The sequence below is a fragment of the Gracilinanus agilis genome, chromosome 3 (genome assembly GCF_016433145.1).
Source record: "Gracilinanus agilis isolate LMUSP501 chromosome 3, AgileGrace, whole genome shotgun sequence".
Classification (NCBI taxonomy): domain Eukaryota; kingdom Metazoa; phylum Chordata; class Mammalia; order Didelphimorphia; family Didelphidae; genus Gracilinanus; species Gracilinanus agilis.
In genome coordinates this window covers 67,274,383-67,295,837 of record NC_058132.1, presented here as the reverse complement: position 1 = coordinate 67,295,837, position 21,455 = coordinate 67,274,383, and the positions used below count along the sequence as shown (strand labels likewise).

Sequence of the window (21,455 nt, the reverse complement as noted above, 5' to 3'; positions counted from 1 at the left end):
GGAATACAAAGAAAAAATCAGAGGAGGAGGAAGAGGAAGAGAGATTAAAGGCAGCATGGAAAAGACCTTTGAGGCAGAGAAAGGAGAAAAGAAAGGAAAGGGAAAGAGAGATTCATGAGTGGATAGAGGTAGAGACTGAGGGGGGGAAAAAGCAGAGACCTAGACAGTTACAGAGAACAAAAAGAGAAACAATCTCTGATCTGAGGGTCCATTCAGTCCCAGTGTCATACACTCTTACTTTATATGTCTGTCAGAGCCTTCAAATTCTGACGAAACACAACTCTGCCGACCCGGGAGCTCTCCAAGGTGATGATAAGCGCCAAAGTCTGAAGTCAGCTCCAAGGCTTTGCATGAGTGGGGTGATTAATGCTGTTGTGAACCAGACACTTGAGGATTGATTGGTCTCCCTGAATCCTGTACTGCCCCCCTTTCAGAAGAAATTGAAGTTGTTTCTCCTGGGCTGACATCAGTGAAAGAGCTTCACAAATTGCTATTGCCTGAGGAACCTCTGTAAGTTTTCAGGAAAGACTTTAGGAGGACCATGGGAGAGGCAGCCTTGGCATAAAGAATAGAGCCAGACAGAGTCTAGAAGACCTGGGCTTAAATATTGCCCCTGAAACATAAATGGCTTGTGACCCTGAGCAAATCACTTAACTTCTCACTATCCCAGGTACTGGGGTTATTCTGGAATTGGGGTGGGAGGAGTTCCCTATATCAGTTAAAGAGAGACAGACACAGACACAGACACGGACACACAGAGCCGGAGATAGAGACAGAGGGAGAGAAAGAGATTCATTCATTCCTAGGATGTTTGTTTGCCAGAATCTCCCCCATAGAAGCAGCCAGTTAGCTTAGGATCCCAGCTTGGGGTGGTGGTAGAATAAAGGACTAAATAAAGAGAACATTTAATCCATTAGTTATGGCTATGGTCAAGATGACAAATTCTTAATTAAAGATAAAAGTTACTGGGGCAGTTGGGTAGCTCAGTGGAGTGAGAGTCAGGCCTAGAGACAGGAGGTCCTAGGTTCGAACCTGGCCTCACACTTCCCAGCTGTGTGACCCTGGGCAAGTCACTTGACCCCCATTGCCCACCCTTACCAATCTTCCACCTATGAGACAATACACCGAAGTACAAGGGTTTTTAAAAAAAAAGTTACACATTTTCAAATGTTCCTTAACCCTGCTCCTGAGTGTCCAAGTTATTCTGGCTATTTTTTTTCCATTTATGCATCTTAACAAAAAGTAGCTGAGAGCTAAAATCACTTTCTTCTGCCCCTGCTACTCTTCCAAATCTTTTGGGTCAAACTAAGTCTCTTCTAGACTTAGATCTAGAAGGGATCTTCTAGGCCACCTATTCTAAGATCATCATTTTACAAAGGTGAAAACTGAGGAAGTAATATGTTAAAAGAAAGAGAGAGGCTGACAGCACCCAGCCTTCAAGGAGTCCCATGTTCTTCCTGTAATCTGGACTCCATATTCTTTCTTGCACTTAGGTCTCACAGATCTAGAAGGGACTTTAGCGACCATTTATTCTAATTACCTCATTTGTATAGGTAAGGAAACTGAGGCTGGAGGTCAGGTTTAGTGACTTGCCCAAGGTCACACAGCTAATAAGTGGGAGAGTTGCACTCAAAAGACAGGTCTCTTGATTCTGTATGTGTCTCCTCATATCATCAGACCTGGTTCCTAAGGCCTTAGGACAGGTGATTCCAGGTGTTACCTATGCCCTACAAGTTTCTGGATATTGGTGCCCAGACCTAGTTTCTGGGACATAAAAATAAATTGCTTCAGAGGCTCTGCGTTCCCATAATTTAGTGCCTTAATGTGTATATGTATATCTAAACCCTTGCCTTCTGTCTTAGTATCAATTCTAAAGCATGAGTGACAAGGACTAGGCAGAGTTAAGTGACTTGTCCAGGGTTACACAGCTAGAAAATGTCTGAGGCCCAATTTGAACTCAGGTATTTCTGATTCCAGGCATTGTGCTCTTTCTACTATGATAACTGGCTGCCCCTTTTAATGTGTGTGTGTGTGTGTGTGTGCCTGTGTGTGTGTGCATGTGTTTTAAACTTTTATCTTCTGACTTAGAATCAATTCTAAGTATTGGTTCCAAGGCAGAAAAGTGGCAAGGGTTAGGCAATTGGAGTTAAAAGACTTGCTGAGAGTCACACAGATGAGAAATATCTGAGGCCAGTTTTTGAATCCAGGACCTCTCATCTCCAGGCTGGCTTCCTGTTCCCTGAGCCATTTAGCTGCCCCTTTAATAAACATTTTGATAGCTATTTCACTATGATTGATTTCCATTATAATCCCATGTGTTTTTTGCCTTGAAAAACATTCCAAGAAGGGGTCTATAGAATTCGCCAGGTTGCCACAGGGATGAATTATGTAACGATGGAAAAATAGTCTTAATTAATTAACTTTAATAAAGAAAAAAAGAGCAAAAAAAAAGTTCAGAACCCCTGGTCTAGAGCTACTTGCTAGCTTCCCTGGCGTCAAGTATTCAAAAATGCAATGAAAAGATCTCTCATACTGCAAACTGGGAATTGGATGATGGCGATGATGATGGAGAAAAAGAATCAAAGGCAGTTTGAAGAGAAACTAAAATGATTGATAAGTTGGAAGGAGAAAGCTCATAAATAGAGAACTCCAAGATAATGATGGACTGAGGATTAATTATTACAAAAGTCCCTTGCAGCCCTCCTCTCTCCCTTCACTGTGTAAGGGAGATGGTGTGGATACAGCATTCAATATTCTCCAGGTTTCAGAAGAGTCAATATTTGGCCCTAATTTTCACCTATTATCTATTGACATTTCTCTGGCTTGTGAATCAGGCTGGTGTAAATGGGAAAGCAGGAGAGGGCAAGGGTACCTGTGGTAGGAGAGATAGGCTGCAGGAAAGTCTACCCTTGACACTCGTTATCTACCTGAGGAAAAATGGTGTCAAGAAAACCTGACTTCTAATCCCACCTAAAACGCTTACTAATTTTGTGACCCTGGGAAAATCGCTTCACTTAAGCTGAAATGTCCTCATCTAGAAAAATAACAATACCTTTCACCACACAGCGTTGTTGTGAGGCTCAAATTCAATAATTTCTGCAAAAGATTTTGTTAACTTAAAGAAGCAGGAGTAGAAATCACAATTTTAGATAAAATTAAAGTATAGATAAAAACAAAAGCTATGGGCAGAGAAATTACATTATGCTTAAAGAGTAATCATAAAGGTTGTATCATTCGTAGAATGTAATCTGGCTTTGGGAAAGGCAGGGAGATGGAAGGCATACATGGGTGCCTACTTGACTCAAGCAAGGTCACCCCAATATCTCAGTTAGTTGTGAGAGAATGAATCTCTTCCTTCAGCAAGAGTCAGAGGGTTTTTCCCATCTCTGGCTCTGGGTGGGTGGGTGGGTGGTTGTACCGTGTTTAAAGAGAATAGGAAGACATGACAATTATCAATTACAGCAGAGTCATATCTTACTGCGGAGGTGAGGTTCTAAAGTCAGCTCATTTGAAAATCCCTTAAATTACCCATAAAGTTCAGTCTCTTTAAACAGTTGCCACTGGAAAGGGAATCATTTTTTTCTCTGATTTTAATTTTTATCAGTCACCCTTGTTTTATATCACCTTCATTTGGGAATATGTTGTTTTCTCTCCTCCATATACACCCAACCAAGCAAACTAGCCCTTGAAACATACATACTTATATACATTAATTAAGAGCAAAAAAAGAGGAGAAAAATGACAGTTCAGCAAAACCAACCAACCCATCAACCTAGGCTTATAGTATGTGCTGTGTACCACAGCCAGGGTCTCTTTAAAAACAGGCAATCAGTGGCAGATAGCAGAAGATGCTGAGATGGTTGCTGTGGAAACAACTGAATGTAAATTTTGTTTTTTCACCACACCCAGCTAAGATATGGATCCAGAAAGAGTCAAAAACTAGGACTTCTTTTTCAAATAGAAGAAAACAGAAACAGGAAATGACTTAGCTGCCTGGAAAACTGATTATTGAAGGAAAATTATAGTCTCCAAAGGGCTTCACACATGTGGGGCAATATTAAAGGGTGAGCAGACTCCTACAGAATTGTTTCTCCTTTTATCTAGAGGCAAAGAGAAGAGGACAACATGGCAGGAGCCTTCTAGCTGACCAGGATTTCTGAGAAGGGCAAGGAATGCTGCCCCTCTCATTAACTTCACCCACTTAAGTAGGATGAATAGACTGTGATATGAATGAATAGGTGTGATAATGGTGAGACTATAGACTAACCCTCAGCACAAGGGAGGCACTCAACTGAAAGGAAGGAAACAGTCAATTCACCTCTTCCATCTCTGGCTCATCTCACTCTGGGGCAGATGTTCACTGACTAAAATGGCAGATGAAAGGTGAAATTTTTTACATTATTAATATTTACTCCCCCCCTTTTTTTGCTTAGTGATGGTAGTATAAGTTATTTAAATTAAATTCCTGTGTGATGTGATGCCATTGCATAGTGATGTCTTTTAATCATGCCTCGATAGCCACAAGAGGCAGTGTAGATTTAGTCATAAAGTGCTAGGTTCAAATCCTGTCTCTGATACTTACTTAGCTATGTGGCACTGAACAAGTCACTCAATTTCAATGCTCCCCTCAGATGGACTCCTACGGTTATGGGTTGTAATCTGCATAGTGGAAGGTGTTCTCTGGTTCTCTGAGTGTTATGGCACCATTCATTGCTTTTAAGCTAAGAAAGGACCTAGGAATCATTTAGTTCAACTCTCTCATCTTTCAGATAAGTAGACTAAAGACCAGAGAAATAAGATGACTTACAGAATCATAGATTTCTAGTCAGAAAGGACATTAGAAAGTTACTAACCCACCATTTTACAGATTAGGAAATGAGGGCAGAGGTTAAGTGACTTGCTCAGGGTCACACAGATCATAAATGTCTCAGGCAGGATTTAAGCTCAGGTCTCTGACTCCAAGTCTAGAGTCCTATTTCCCTATACCTGTATTGGCAAACCTATGGCACGTGTGCCAGAGCGGGTTGCTCCTCTCCCCCCTCTCCACTATGCCTGAGGACCTTTTTCACATCACCTACCACCTATCCAACAGCCCAATGGGAGCACTTCCTCCCTTCCCTGTCTGGGGTAATGTAATAAGGAAATAGCATTTTTAAGTATAGATAGAGGAAAGTTATGCAAAGCAAAATGGATGAGCAGAACATTCTGGGAGCCTTGGAACTCTGCAGGTGAGAGTCAAGGGTCTGAGAGTGTTGGTTGCTGCCACTGGAGAGGAAGCAGGTGTGTCTGTACTCCTAAAGCACCATCCCATCCACTGTGTGGCCTGGCGCTTGGTTTACAGTTTGGAAGGTGGACTTCTAAGTGTGGATAGCTCTTGGTTGGAGACCCTTTTTGGAACTACTGGCTGGTTTTCATCTGGGACCTTGGGACAGCTGAGATCACCGCTGGAGGGACAAGGACCCAAGGAGTGAGATCCCATCCTGCTTGGATCTAGTTAGTGTTAGGGTTTTAGAGTAATGATCCATTTCCCTTGTTTCTGATCCATAGTTAACCCCAGTTAAGGAAATCCCTGTTTACCCATCTCCCTAACTTCTTTTCTTTAATAAATTATTGTTTCCTGCTTCTTGTCTGTTCTCCTTAACCCTAGAAGTACCTTAGTTAAGTTATATAAGGTTTTATCGTAATTCCCCAGCTGACTGGAGTCTTGCTCACTGCTTAACTGAATTAACTGCCATTCCTCCATATAGGTGTTACTCATTTTCCCAAGTCCTGTGTTTGTGGGTGTAAAGATGATTCCCCATTGGCATTTGTTCTTAGTCAGTTATCCCTTGCCCAAGTAGTCTTCCTTTTCCCCTTTCTCTAAACCCCAGTGAACTCAGTGTTTAATATTCGCCCATAAACATAAGGGGACAGCTCACATGCAGCATGAGGGTGGAATTTGGGCAGTCGGTCTCCAAGAAGTTCACCATCACCGCCCTATATCATCCTGCTTCTCAAAAGGTACCTACATGAGTGAGAAATTGAACTCAGGCCTCTGGAATGGCAGAGAGGAGTCAACTGGTGAATCAGCCACTTGACCCTTTAAACACCAACATTTTTGTATTTTAATCATTTGGGATGGAAATCCTCAGGGAGTCAGCTGGGTGGCTCAGTGGACAGAGTACTGGGCTTGGAGTTGGGAAAATCTGAGTCCAAATCTGATCTTAGACACTTATTACTGTGTGACTCTAGGCAAGTCTTATGCAATGGAGAAGCAAACAACAAACTCTTCCAGTATTTTTGCCAAGTGAACTCCATGGACAACATGGCCCACAGGATCATGAAGAGTCATACATGTCTAAACAACAACATGGAAACCTTCCTAAAAATGCCTTCTCAAAAAAAAAGTATAACAACCAGGTTTAAAAAAAAAAACAAACTTTACCTTCTGTCTTAAAATCTATACTAAATATCTGTTCCAAGGCAGAACAGGGGCAAGGGTTAGGCAATTGTAGTTATGTGACTCACCCATGGTCACACAGCTAGGAGTGTCTAAAGCCAGATTTGAACCCTGAACAGCTGGTCTTCAGCCCTGGTTCTCTATGCATTGAGCCACCTCACTGCCCCTCAGCCATGGTTTTCTTAATGACTTTAGATCTGGATTATAAGTATTACAAAGATCCATTATTTTGGACTACAATAAAGTGATATCGAGACATAGGGAATGTTTCCATACTGTTGGCTACCACACTAAATGATTCTAATCTATTTTGCTTTTTGGATTGCAAGATGGGTTTTTTTTGTAGATATTTTCCTGTCTCTTCTCCTCTCTCTCAGGCTACAAGGTACCTTGTCAAAGTTCTTGCCTTCAACAGTCTTACTCCTACCTGATTTTCACTCCTCACAAATTAATTAAGCTTGCCAGAATTGGGTCTAAAATAAGAGGCAATAGGCTCTGAGTTAGAACCTGAAGGGCTCTCCAGGGACTGAAGTGCATTATGAATTACTCTGACCTTGCAAAGTCTTATCCCTCCCCTCTGCTTCTTTCTTTGTTCCTGGATAAAATGGTATCATGACCATCAGATAAAGGAAGCATTATTGTCTTGCCATTCAACTGAATTCTGCCAATGGTGTGATAAGTCTATGGGGTATCAAGGGTTCACAGTAGAGGGGGAGAAGTAATTGAGCCAATAGGGAGGGAGGGAAAGGAAGGGGAGGGAAGGTTCTCCCTACTTCCTAGAGAACACAGTCCAGGGTCAGATAAAAGGCAGGTCATTGGGAAAAGAACACTTTACAGGCTTCTCAAGCACTACTCTCCAGAAAGCTCCTCCAGGAACAGTTAAAACAATTTCATCTCTCAGGAACATATAACCTCCTCAGGAAGCCACAGATTCAGTGCTGCCTTCACGTTCTTAAAACAACTGCCTCTCCCTCTCCCTTCTCTTAACAGGGCTGGAGTTAGCTCTGTAGGACTTTTTAAAGAAATTACAGGCAGTAACCCATGATGCCTAAGGAATGATAAACATGACTGGATCTTTGCCTTTTCCCAGAAGAAGTATACTAGGCTGAGTCTTATCCCCAGCTAGAGATAAGAGATGGGAGAGGTGGTGTTTAAAGCTTTCTTTGTGGAGTTCTTGAGCTACCTGAAGACACAACCCTGACCTAGAAAACCAAAGACTTCCATAAGTGAAATAAGTTCAAAGAATCAGGAAGAGACTCGAAGGTCATCTGCCTAAGCAGTATGTTGTTGTTGTTGTGCAGTCATTTCAGTTGTGTCTGATTCTTTGTGACCCCATTTGGGATTTTCTTGGCAAAGATACTAGATACTGCCATTTCCTTCTCCAGCTTATTTGACAGATGAGGAAACGGAGGCAAATAGTGTTAAGTGACCTGCCCAGGATCACAAAGCTGGGAAGTTGTCTGAGGCTAGATTTGAACTCAGGAAGATGAGTCTGGGCTGTCTCCAAGCCCATCATTCTATCCATTGCTCCACCTAGCTGCCCTGAGCAGGTATTCTCAACTCCAATGTTCACCTGGTCATCTGGTCTCTCTGAAGACCTCCCATGAAGGGGATGAAATTAGCTCCCAAGGTATTCCCTTCCACTTCAGGATTGTTCTAGTTATGAGGAAGTTCTTCCTGACATCAAGCCTACCTGACTCTCTGCAATAATCAGTGATGAGTCTTCTCATCACTATTAGTTCTGTTCTCTGGTCCAAGAAGAACCAGACACAGGATTACAGGTTTACAGTCCAAAGGGACCGAAGAACTCATCTAGTTCAACCTTCATCTTTTACAGAGAGACAGAGTCAATTGTCCCAGGTTCTCCAGGCACTCAGAGGCCAAGCTGGGCTTGGAACCCAGGTCTTTTATTTCCAAAGTCAGGGGGATCCCTCCAGACTTCTGCATCAAAGAAAAATCCAATTCCTCTTGTGCATGTCAAATACTTGAAAACATTGTTCATGTTCATCCCTCACCTGCCGCTCATCCAATCTCCCCTTCTTTGGGCTAAAAATCTCCAGTTCCCTCTAGGCACTCTTCTCTAAAGTGGTCTCCAATCCCCTCATCAACCGGATTACCCTCCAGTAATCAGTGTCCCTGTGGGTCCCTCTCCAACACTGCACTGTGGCCTTCAACAAAATAATAATGCAATCCTGAACTTGGGAAGTGAGGAAAGAGCAATTACGAAGTACTTTCAGATATTCCTGGCCAAGTGACTCGGGGAAAGAGACCAGAGCACTCGTAGCTGCACAGGTGGCTTGGAAATCGGGGCTCTCCTAGTGCAGAGGGGCAGAATACACCCAAATATTGAGCTATGGGGACCCAGGATCCCCGCCATCACCATGAAACAGAACGGAGGGGGCCAGAAGACACCAGTACATGCGATGGCACACAGAATATAGGAATATAGGCTAGCCGAGCACCCGAGATCATTCGTGGCAAGCTCCAAGGAAGTCGGGATGGAAATGTCAGCTCAAGGGAGCCTGCAGACAGAATGGGTCCCTTGCAAAGGGAGCTCGCTGTAGGCAGCTAGGGCACCTGTGGCCACCCGAGTCAAGTTCCGGACACCAGCTCTGGCAGTGTGGATGAATACATAGGAACACACACACACGGTTCCCGTCAACTGCTGCAGCCCCGCAAAGCCCAGGAAGTGGTGGCACACTGTCTGCTTTTGACACCCTGGGACAGCCTCTGATATCCAGTGCTCTCTCTCCTGTAAAGGGCGAGCGCGCGCACACACACACGCGCGCACACACACACACACACATACACACACACACACACACACACACACACACACACACACACACACAAGCACTCCTGAGCTCTGTCCAGCACACACTGGAGGCCTCCTGATGCCTCCTCCCTCATCGCCCCCGCCCTCCTATCGCCAGGGCCCCAGCGCCCCCGACCCCAGCCTCACCTGACAATGCCATACATGACCAGCACGTTGCCCAGGAGTCCTACCACACACACAGCCGAATAGAGAGCCGTAATAGCCACCGCCAGCGCTATGGACGCGGCGCTGCGGCCGCCCCCAGGCAGCTCCGGCTCTTGCTCGGATACGTTGGCGCCTGAACAGTTGGTGAGGAAGAGGGGCGCCTGCTCAGCGTCCGCCAGGAGGACCGGCTCCATGGCGGGCGGGCTCGGGCTGGTTGAGCTGGGGACAGACCTGGACGGGAAAGGAGAACCGGGTCACTCTCTCTCCCGCGGACGGGGACAGGGAGCCCCCGCGGGCTGCAGAGGCTGGAGACTGGCTGCTCCAGTTCACTGCGGCGGCCCCCGGAGGCTGCAGCGCTGCGCTGCGCGCTTGGTGCGTCCGAGCGCAACCCTGGCACTTCCCAGCCCCGCTGCGGGAAAGGAGTCTCTGCCCCTGGTGCCAGCTCCCCGACGCCAAGGCGGGCTGCCGCCGGACTCTCTCGCTAGCTCCTTGCCAGCCGCAGCGCCGCTTCCTTGGGCTCCCTTTCCCTCGTGCGTCCCAGCCTTGGCTCGCCGCTTCTCGCCCCAGCGCGATTTATTAGAAAAGCTGCCGGCTCCTCAGACGTGGTGTACCACGTGGGCAGCTGCCAGGCTGCGGGGGCGGATTTTGCATCAGCCTAGCCGGCCAGACCCCCACTCCCAAGGGGCCCTGGTGGAGCCTGGAGAGCAGCCTGGGGCTGGAGGATGTCGGTCTCGTTCCATCTATTGATTATCCCCAGCTTAGCCTTTCTACAGAGTGTTTGTACCTGGTTGTTGGCATATTGTTTCCCTGTTAGACAGAGCTCCTCCAGGGGAGCAGAGACAGTCTTTTGCCTTTCTTTGTTCCTCTAAACACTTAGCAACGTACTTGACACGTAGTAGGCACTTATAAATAATCGCTGACTAACATTAATTACATTTATGCCGTCCCAGGTAGTTTGGGTTCGAGTGCTGCCTCAGTCTCTTGCTACCTGTATATGACCTTGGGTAAGTCATTTTTTCTGCACCTCTGCTTCCCAATTTCAGGGGAAAAAAAAACAACAACTGAAGACAATGGATTAGACGAGGAGGGGGTTTCAACCCTTTCTGAATCACAGATCTCTTTACCCTTACGGTGAAGCCTTTGGACTCCTTTTCAATATAACATTTTAAAAGGAATAAAATAAAATATACAGGATCACAAAGGAAAACAATTACATTTAGTTACAGATATCAAAAGATTATTTTTAAAAACAATTTCAGAGAACCTGGGTTAAGAACCCAGGGACTAGAGGTACTGACCTCCTTTTCTGTTCTCCGTGGAGGTGTGGCAATGCAGAGAATGTCCTGCATCTAGAGTCAGGAGGAATAAGGAAGCCCTAGATCCCAAATCCAACATAGGCACTAACCATTGGTAGCCATGGCAAGTCACTGAACCTTCCTGAGCCTCAGTTTCCTTATCTGTAAAACAGGGATCACCACAGCATTTCTCTCACAGGGAGCAATTTAGATAATGTAGATAAACCATTCTATAAATGTGAGCTGTCATTATTAATTATCCTGGTGCAAGGCACTGTGCTGGGTAGGTGCTAGGGAGCCATATGTGAAATGAGACAAAAGAAGCTTTCAAAGAGTTTATAGTCTGGGGGACGGAGGGGAGCAGGAATGAGTAATGATAAGAACACAGACTACTCCAATACAATTCCAGAGGCAAATAAGTGCACCAGAAAATGGCCTGAGACATTGGAAAGAAGAGATCACTCACTTCTGGAGCATTCGGGAGTGAGAATCAGGAACGGCTCTAGGGAGCCAGAGGCCAAGCCCTGAAGTAAGGGAAGTTCAGCGGGCCAACATAAAGGAGAGACCAGTTTAGGTCTGCAAAGGCACAGAGGTGAGGAGAAAGGGGAAAAAAGGAAGTGGGGGAGAAAGGGAGACAGGTAATCCTGCTTGATTGGAAAACAGTGTAGGATAGCAAGAAGTGTCTGTCCAGGTTGAAAATAAGGTGGAGGAGGCACAGGAATAGTGAGGGAGATAGTCAGACATATTTTGAGAATCACTCGGGCAGCTAGGTGGCACAGTAGATAGAGCACTAGGCTTGGAGTTAGGAGAACCTGGGTTCAAATTTGACCTTAGACATTTCCTAGATATGTAACCCTGGGTAAGTCACTTAACCCCATTTGCTTAGCCCTTGCCCTTCCCTCTTGGAGTTGTTACTCCATCAGAAAGCAAGGGATTTTTTTTAAGGATGGTTTGGAGGGGTGAAGAGGGGGAGGGATTAAGACAGGGAAAATGGGTCCAGAGGCTGTTTCCACAGTGCATGCCAGAGGTGATGAGGAAGTGCACTAATAGTAAAAAAGAAAAGGCTAATTTTAGAAACTATAGAAAATACAGAACAACAGAACAACAGAAGCTGGTGACTGTCTGGATGTTTGGGACCAAGGAAAGGAAAGAATCTAAAATGATTCTGTGCTTTTGAACCTGGATGAATATCGTCAGAGTCAAGCACTAGGATTAAAGGGACTTTCTAAAAGAATCAAATGAGCCAGATGTGGTGAAAAGCAACAATCCCCTTTCATTTGGTGTGTCTCAGACAGGCCTTTTTTTTTTAGTTGAATATTTCCCAATTACATGTAAAAAAACATTTTTAAGATTCATTTTTTTTATTTTGAGTTCTAAATTCTCTCCCTCCCATCCCTTCCTCCTCCTTGAGAAGGTCAGTAATTTGATATTGATTATACATGTGAAGTCATGCAAAACATACTTCCATATTAGCCATGTTGCAAATGAAAACAAAGACAAAAAAAAAACAGAAAAAGGAGTTAAAAATGCTTTATCTGCATTTAGAGCTCATCAGTTCCCTCCCTGAGGAAGGGAGCATTTGTCATCATGGGTTCTTTGGAATTCTCTTGGATCATTGTCTTCCAAGTAGCTAAGTCTTTCACAGTTGATCATTAAGGCAGGGCTTCTTAACCTTTTTGCATCATGGAGCCATTTGGCAGCCTGCTGATACAGCTTAGGGAGTCCTAAGAATAATGTTGTTTCAATTCATAATTAGGAAATGTTAAGCCAATTGGTAAAAATAAAGATGGAACTTTTTTCCCATCCACTTTCACAGATCCCTTGAAATCTATCCTTGGAGTCCATGGACACCAGGTTTAGGGGTTAGCCCTAAAGAGGAGGCCCCATGACTTAGGTGGTGATTCCAAAGGGAGTGGAAGGCCCCCACAACAAAGGAAGGAGCCATGGGCTCAAGGAGCCCCTCACACTGGAGCCAAGACTAGCACTTTATAGTTAGGACGTCTAACACACAAAGGCACACACACACACACACACACACACACACACACACACGCACACACACTAACCCTGACTCTCATACACCTCCAAAGCTGCTGAATGGGGAAAGAAAAAGAAGAGATATAATCAGTAATGTTGCCAGGAGAACTTGGGCACGGTGCTCTTCAGTGTCTATAATAGACCTAGCTGTGTGATCCTGGACAAGTCATTCTACCCAAAATTGCCTAGCCCTTACTGCTCTTCTGCCTTAGAATCAATATGTAGTATCTATTCTAAGAAGGAAAGCAAAAAAAAAAAAACTATGGTAGGAAGAGGGAGTTTAATAATGGTTTAGAATTCCTGCAAGGCTCCATGCTTTAGGGTGCATCAGGTACCTTAGTGATCAAAGTAGCTCAGGTGTTTTATGGGGAGGAAAGGGACCTGCTCCAGAAGATATAATTGATTTCTTATCCCTGAGGTTTGGGGGAAGAGGAGGGGAATCCAATCATTGAGAAAAATGGAAGTTTCGAGCCCCAAATAGAGGGCTTCCAATGATAGGGGAGGAGGGTTTCAGAGGAGTCTGACAGTCTGCCAGAGAAAGAAGAGGCCAGAGCAATGAAAGGTTTTCCTGCCCATAATAAATAGGAAGATGGTGGTGCCATGAACAGAGAAGTTCAGGAGCTGCAGGAAGTGATGAGGCCAATTTTGAATGTGATGCAATTTCCACAAAGGTGCCAATAAGCTCCCCAGCTGGAACTGTCCAGCAGGTAGTTAAGAGATGTGATTTGGAGCTCAAAGAAGATAAATATCTAACTATGGAGCCAGCTCCACATATACAATTATTGGTGCAATGGAAGTGATTGGGATCAATTTTTCACCCATGATTTTATTTGGACTATAAGTTCTTTGAAGATAGAGGTTTTAGCAAAATACATGTGCACATAGTAGGCATTTAAATTTGGGGTTGAAGTTGTGAGCTGAGCAAGGACAAAAATCCTTGAGCTGAAGGAGGAAGAAGTAATGCTCAACTTGTCCCTCAGCCTTCCTCAAGGTACACAAGAGTTGCTGGGCTTCCCTTGCCTCAAAAATCAACCCCAACAATGAGTTTCCCCAATAAAATGGTCACCAGTGGAAATGAACTCCCAGTTCTTCGGTCTAGGGGTGACTTCTGCCCTCAATGCCCTCCACATGTGGCCATGTATCTCATGCATTTAATCTAGGGATATGGCCATGTTGATTAGACATGCAAAGAAGTGATACTATTCTTATGTGGGGTTGTGACTGCACTTACAAATCAGGGATGTCAAAGTCTGATAGAAATATTGTATATATTACCTTAGAGAGCCACAAATTAACATTATCTTCACTGTCACTTGGTTCATGTTTGATACCTCTGTATAGACTACCTCTGAATCATAGAACCACAAACTACCAGAGCTTGGAGGGACCTTAGAACAGAGAATGTCAGAGTTGGGAGAGACCTTAGAACAGAGAATGTCAGAGCTGGGAGAGACCTTAGAACAGAGAATGTCAGAGCTGGGAGAGACCTTAGAACAGGGAATGTCAGAGCTGGGAGAGACCTCAGAACACAGAATGTTAGAGCTGGGAGAGATCTTAGAACACAGAATGTNGAGAGACCTCAGAACACAGAATGTTAGAGCTGGGAGAGATCTTAGAACACAGAATGTTAGAGCTGGGAGAGACCTTAGAACAGAGAATGTCAGAACTGGGAGAGAGGCCTTCAGACATAGAATGACAAAGTGGCGAGGGACCTTAGAACATAGGCTGTCAGAGCTGAGAGGGGCCTTAAAGGCAATCTAGTTTCATCCTCTCATTTGACACTGGAGGGGGGAAAAAGCTAAGTGGCTATTAAAGAATCATTTTAGCTTTCAGCACTTAATTATGAAAATGGTTTCCCAAACCAATCCAAACATTCTAGAGAGCAATTTGGAACCATGCCCAAGGGTTATATAATTGTGCATACCTTTTGACCCAACAATACCATTACTAGGTCTGTATTCCATAAAGATCAAAGATAAGGAAAAGGATCTACATGTACAAAAATATTTATAGCATATCTCTTTTTGTGCCATCTTTTTGTGGTGGCAAATTGGAAAGAGGATGCCCATCAACTGGGAATGGCTGAACATGTTGCGACATATGATTATAATGGAATACTGTTGTGCTATGAGAAATGACAAGCAGGATGATTTTGGAAAACCCTGGAAAGATTTACATGAACTGGTACAAAGTGAACCAAACCAAAATAATATTGTGCACAGTAACAGCAATATTGTAATAATGATCAAGTGTGAATGACTTGGCCATTTTGGGCAATACAATGATCCAAGACAATTTCCAAGGACTTAACGATGACAAGTGCTATCTACCTCCAAAGAAATGATTGATGGAATCTAAATGCAGATTGTAAGCATTTTTTTAACTTCCTTATTCTTGGGCTTTTTTAGGTCTGGATTTTCTTTTTGCAACATGGCTAATATGGAAATATTTTGTATGGATGCATATTATAATCTATATCAAATTGCTTGCTTTTTTATGGGGCAGCAAAAAAAGAGAAAGAATATGGTATTCAATTTTTAAAAATTAATGTTAAAATTTTTTGTTTACATGTAATTGAGAAAAAAATATGAATTAAATGTAAAAAGAAAGAAAGAAAAAGTTTTTCCAGTGTGGTTGGTTGTAGGGAAGTTCACTAAACTAGAAGTCAACCCACACATTCTTTTCCCAGCTGTGTGACAACCAGCAAGTCACTTCCTTCCCTGGGCTTCAATTTCCAGTTCTATAAAATGAGGAGGTTAGGCTAATTCAACCCTAAAGTTCCTTTTATCTCTTGTATTACATATTCTCCAAGGTTCCATATCCTATAGTGTAAAGCCTCTTTCTGCTCTGATAATTCTGTTTCCTAAGGGCTCTCCCAGCTCTGACACCGTGTTCTAAGATACCCTCCAGATCTCACATTCTATGTGCTAGGGTCTTTTCTAGCTCCGACATTCTGTGTCCTACAGGCCTTTCCATCTCTGACCCTCTCTGTTCTAAGAACCCTTCTAGAAAAGACCTTCACCATTCTAATGGCTCTATCATCACTAATATCCTCTGTTCTGTGGACCTTTCCAGATATGAATTCTTTGTTCAAATAATCTGTTAAATGGTCCCTCCTAATTCTGTCATATCTGTTCTAACATGATTCTGGAGTCCCAGAATTACCATTTGCGCAAGTGAAATGATGTCTTTAAAAGAATAAGCAAGAAAGGCAAGAATGTATCATTTCTGCTGCCATATGGGGGTAATTTTCCCATAGGAATCAATGATGAATCACCAACAACATGCTGGATTTTTTGCATGCGCCATTATGCAGCCCTTCAGTATCAAGGTCAATAAAGTGATTGATGTCTCCAGAATTCTCTAATGGGTGCCTATTCCCAAATTCTAAAGCAATTAAAGGAGGAAAAACAGGAACTACCCCAAGATATCAGAAGGAGGCAAGGGCCAAGATCTAGTCCCTCCCCCAGACCTAAAACTCACAGGAAGTGTCAAAGCAAGAAGGAAATCCCTGGGGGAAACTATTGAAAACAGTGCATGTGGAATGTGAGTTTTGCTTGCCAAAGAGAAGATGAGCGAATACAGTGACATTATCAAACTTAGCCAGACATCTTCACATTTCCATTTTCCTTCAGCCCATTTGATACCATAAGCTACTGAGGAAATGATGGTCCCCAAATGAAAGCTACAATAATCCTTTGCATATATTACATCTCCAAATACATTTGTATCCCTGCTCTTGTTTTAGCTCTGTGTTATCCCTATGATGCAGGTAGGGAGTGAAAACTCACTTCAGCCCAACCCAGTGAGAACAGATTACAGATACCTAATGGGGTGGGGGGAACCAGCACATGGGATCTGAGATTGTTAGGATTAGAAAAGATAAGAGACACCATGTAAGCCTGTTCCTGTTGAGGTAGGAGGCATCCCTGATATTGACTGTCTAGCCAGTGCTTGAACCCATCCAATGAGAAGTTCAGGACTTGGAGCCGGGAGACCTGAGTAACAGAATCCAAGTTCCAGAATCTTCAAGTGGGGAGGGATTTCAGAGGCCACCTATTCCAGCCATGATATGAAAAAGAATTCCCTTTACAACAAAAATTACAAGTAGCCTTCGCTTAAAAGACCTCCAGAGACAGCCCAGACTATTTGGGGATAGTCTGTTAGGAAGTTGGTCTTTAAATCAAGTCTAAATGGAGAGGCAACATGGTGTAGCAATTAAGGCACTAGACTTGGAGGCAGGAAGATCTGGGTTCAAATCTCACCTCAGCCAGGTTCCAGTGATCCTATGCAAGTCTTCTTTGTGCCTCAGTTTCCTCATCTGTAAAGTGAGTAAACTGGACAAAATGATGTCTAAGGGCTCTTCTAAACTGATCTCCACAGCTTCCTCTCATTGTTCCTGGTTCTCCTCCCTGGAGCCAAACAGAATGAATCTATTTTCTCTTCACATTTTTGAAGGCAACTATCACATGCCCCCTCCGTCTTCTCTTCTCCAAGATAAATAGCCCCAGTTCCTTCAGGTCATTCTCTTTTGACATAGACTTGAGTCAAATCTGGTCATTCTCCTCTAGACACTCATTATTATGAATTTTCTTTTTAAACTCTGGTGCTCAGAACTATACTCTAGATATGGTCTGACTAGGGCAAAGTTTAGCAAAATGGTCATTCTCCAAGTCCTGGAAGTTATTATGCATCTTTTAATGTCTCCTAAGATTGCACTTAATGTCAGATCCCAGCTCAGACACTTATAAGTGTCAAGCAAGTCACATCTTTTTGTTCCTCAGTTTCCTTTTCTGTAAAATGGGAAAATAACATTTACACTGTCTACCTCACCTAGTTGTTGGAAGGAAAGCATTTGGTGAGCTGGAAATCACCATAGAAATGGAAGCTCTTATTACATTGTGAGCTGTAACAGAAACATCAAACTCACTGCAACCAAAACTCACCAGTTAAAATGTAATTGGGGGGGGGCAGCTGGGTAGCTCAGTGGAGTGAGAGCCAGGCCTAGAGACGGGAGGTCCTGGGTTCAAACCCGGCCTCAGCCACTTCCCAGCTGTGTGACCCTGGGCAAGTCACTTGACCCCCATTGCCCACCCATACCAATCTTCCACCTATGAGACAATACACCGAAGTACAAGGGTTTAAAAAAAAATGTAATTAGGAACTGTTCAACAAAATAAATAAAAAATACAATACAATATAGATAATGTTAATTTGTGGTTTTCTAAGTCAATATTCACCCTTCATGTATTCCTTTCTATTTGACTCTATTGAGTCAAGAACAGGGAGGCACCTCCTTCAACTGCTGGACAGATCCAATCAGAAAAAAAAAGTCTTTCCAGCTAAAATCTACCTCACTGTAATTTTCCCTCATAGCTAAAAAGTCTGGGTTTCTTTCTTCGGAAGACACCTCAAATAAATCCAATCCATTTTTAACCCTTCATATACTGGAAGATATCTATCATATCCTCCCCTCTTCAGAATAAATATCTCCAATCTCTTCAACTAATCCTTTTATATAAATATGATTTCCATCCCCCTACCCACTCTGGCTAGTCTCTTTTGAGCACAATGTAGCTTTTTAGTGTCCCTCCTAACGTGTAAGAACAGAATGAGAAACTCCAGATGTGGTCTAACCAGGGCAGCAGACAATAGACAATTACGTTTCTAGTCCTGGACATTCTGCTTGCGGTAACAAAGCCTGAGAAGGCATTCAAGAACCAAGCATAACTATTTTTTTTTAAATTATTGTCTGCTCTTCTTTACTCCAGCCCTTCACAATTAGTTTAGATAATTGAGATCTGACTGTTTGCTACCCTTGCCGGGAACAGAATCCAGACTAATCCCAGGGACCTGAGCCTGAGGGATCTCATCAAAATACATTTCAGTCTCTGCAATATCCCACCCACCCACCCACACCTCTTCTCTATTCCTCCCTAGAGTGAATGGGGAGAGGAGGCTGTGCAGATTCATACCTCTGCCTTAGAGCAAGGGGATTCCTGGTGGTTTCTGGAAGCAGATCCTTCTGGAACTCCCTCCCACCCCAGTTCAGATCTCTTCAACCTTCTACCCCTTCAGAGAGGAGCCTTACAGTACCTATAACCCAGGCAATCAGGAATGGCTCAGAGTGGACACAGAGATGGAATTTAGATAGTCCATTAGCTTGATGTTACCCCTTATGGCCAGAGTCCCAAGCATGAAGAAACTGAAGCCTATTCCACCTGCTCACATCCATCCCAACAGAAGTGGAAAGAGCCCTGTGTTTCAGGGATAATGATATTCATGACTTAATACCTCTGTAGAATTGAACAAGTTACTTCACCTGTCCAGGCCTCAATTTTCCTCATCTGTAAAAGAAGGGCATTGCAATATTAATGGAAAGAATAACCACAAACGAATCAAAAGCAAATGTTGCAAAATTACACATTGCCAAAAAAAGCTCGACTCCGAAGAAGAGATACATCTGCAGAATTGTGAGGTCCATAAATATGAAATATCATGTATATTATATTATCATAGTCTTGATGTATTGATCAGTTTTTACTCATTTTTTCATCTTATTCTTCTTTTTGTTTCCCTTAAAAATATTCTTTATTCTCTGGATTCGCTTTCTGGAGTGGGAGGAAATATGCATGGGGAAATTTTTGGTGATAAAAAAACAAAATATAATAATTAAAATATTTGTTAAATGAGGGAGTTAAACTAGAAGACATCAGATAAACCTCCTGCTCTAAATCTGTGACCTTCTGGTCGCTTAGTGATCCCTATGAATTCCTAATCATAAAATCCAATTGTTTCTGCTTGTCCTTCTGTAACTTCTGAGCATCATCTGATTCTTTTGAATCTCACTATACTCCCTGCCCCCCTCTTGACTTCTGTAGCTAATCTGTTTCCAGGGTTGTAACTAGGGTGAAGCTAGAGGGGTATAAAAAGGAGCTCCCCAGAAGCAATGCCTGGATCTCCTTCTTTCTTCAGATTCATTCCCAGCCCCGATCTCCTTAGAAGGAATTATAGGATTTATCTGTGTATAAGCAGACTGAGTGTTCCCAGCCTTAAGCTTTAGGAGAGCTCCTTCCATTTAGCTAAATAATTCAAGAGTTATTTATTAAGAACCTACTACTGAGTGTAGATTGTTGTTGCTAAGCTCTGGTGGGGAAAACCAAGTTTAGATAAGGCAGAGGCCTTGCCCCTCATCTATCTATTTTCTTCCACTCTGACTCTATGACTGGACTTCCTCTTCTAATTCTACATTCCCTAGATGTCAAATTCTAGGCTAATTCTACTATCCTAGAGCTCACTTGCATCTAAGCCACACATATAGGACAAGTAGGAAGTACCATAGTGCCTAGAGCCAATGGGCCTGGGGTCAGAAAGACTCATCTTCCTGAGTTCAAATCCAACCTCAACCCTTACTAGCTGGTTGACCCCAAACAAGTCACTTAACCCAGTTTGCTCAGTTTCCTCATCTATAAAATGAGCTGGAGAAGGAAATGGCAATCCACTCTAGTGTCTTTGCTAAGAAAACCCCAAATGGGGTCACAAAGAATTAGACATGAAAAAATAACAAGCCACACGTACAGATAAGTGACTTAGAGAGATACCAAACAAAGAACCATGTGAGGGGCAAGAGGACTTGAACAGCAGTTGAAGAAAGAACTAGTTAGAAAAGACTTCATAGAGACATCGGAAGGAGAGAAATTTAATGGGTAATGGACAAAATTGGGGGCTTAGGGAATAGCATGGAGGAAGGCTATACATTATATGCTGGTAGGGCAGAGAACAATATAGCCTGGCTGTAGCTCAGAAACCTTGGAACATAAAAATAGGAGAGAAGTTTAGAAAGATCAGATGGAAAACTCTAATACCAGAAAAAGGAGAATTAACTTTTTTTCCCTTTTTTTATTTTAGAATATTTTTCCATGGTTACATGATTCATGATTCCCCCCCTTCTCTCCCCCCTCCCAGAGCTGACAAGCAGTTCAAATGGGTTATACATGTGTCATTATTCAAAGCCCTATTCCCATATTATACATATTTGCAGAAGAGTGATATTTTAACATCAAAACCCTAATCATATCCATATTGAACTATGTGATTGATCATATGTTTTTCTTCTGCATTTCTGTTCCCACAGTAAGAATGAACTTTCCTCAGTAGACTCAGAAGCCACTGAAGAGTTTTGAGCAAAAGAGTGACAATACCACATCTATATTTAAAGATTGTTCTGGTAGCAATAGAAAGAAGGAATTGAAGAGAGGTGAAACTATATGGCTAGGTGGTCATTTCGATACATTGGGGAGGCAATAATGAGGGCCTATGCTAGAGTAATAGCAATGAGAACTGTGAGAGATGGGGGAAATATAAAATTAATTTTAAAAAGAAAAATATGCAATTACATTTTTAAAATATATCTACCTGTAATCTGGGAAAAATTAAATTAATTTTGTTCAAATCTCACAAAAAAAACTCTGGGAAGACTTATATGAACTGATGCAAAGCGAAGGAAGAGAAAAGAAGGGAAGGAAGCTGGGGTAGCCCCCAGCCCCAGTAGGGATATTCACCTGAGCACTTTAGAGGTGGGCTTTGGAGCAGAACAAAATCAGGATAGACTCTAGGGATATTTAGCTGGGTTTATTTAGGTTAGGAAAAGAAAGGTTTGGGAAAGCTAGGAGTTAGCTCTCGAGCAACTATGTCGGGTTTAAAG

General features: G+C 43.0%; 1 protein-coding gene across 1 annotated transcript in view; it reads right to left on the bottom strand.

The window, feature by feature from the left end:
• The window catches only part of OPRD1 (opioid receptor delta 1), a 57,875-nt gene extending 48,262 nt beyond the window's left edge, over positions 1-9,613 (bottom strand). Inside the window, exon 1 of the mRNA XM_044671402.1 lies at positions 9,402-9,613. Within this exon, the coding sequence (XP_044527337.1) occupies positions 9,402-9,613 (212 nt within the window). The remainder of the gene's footprint in view (positions 1-9,401) is intronic.
• Between the last annotated feature and the right edge of the window lie 11,842 nt (positions 9,614-21,455).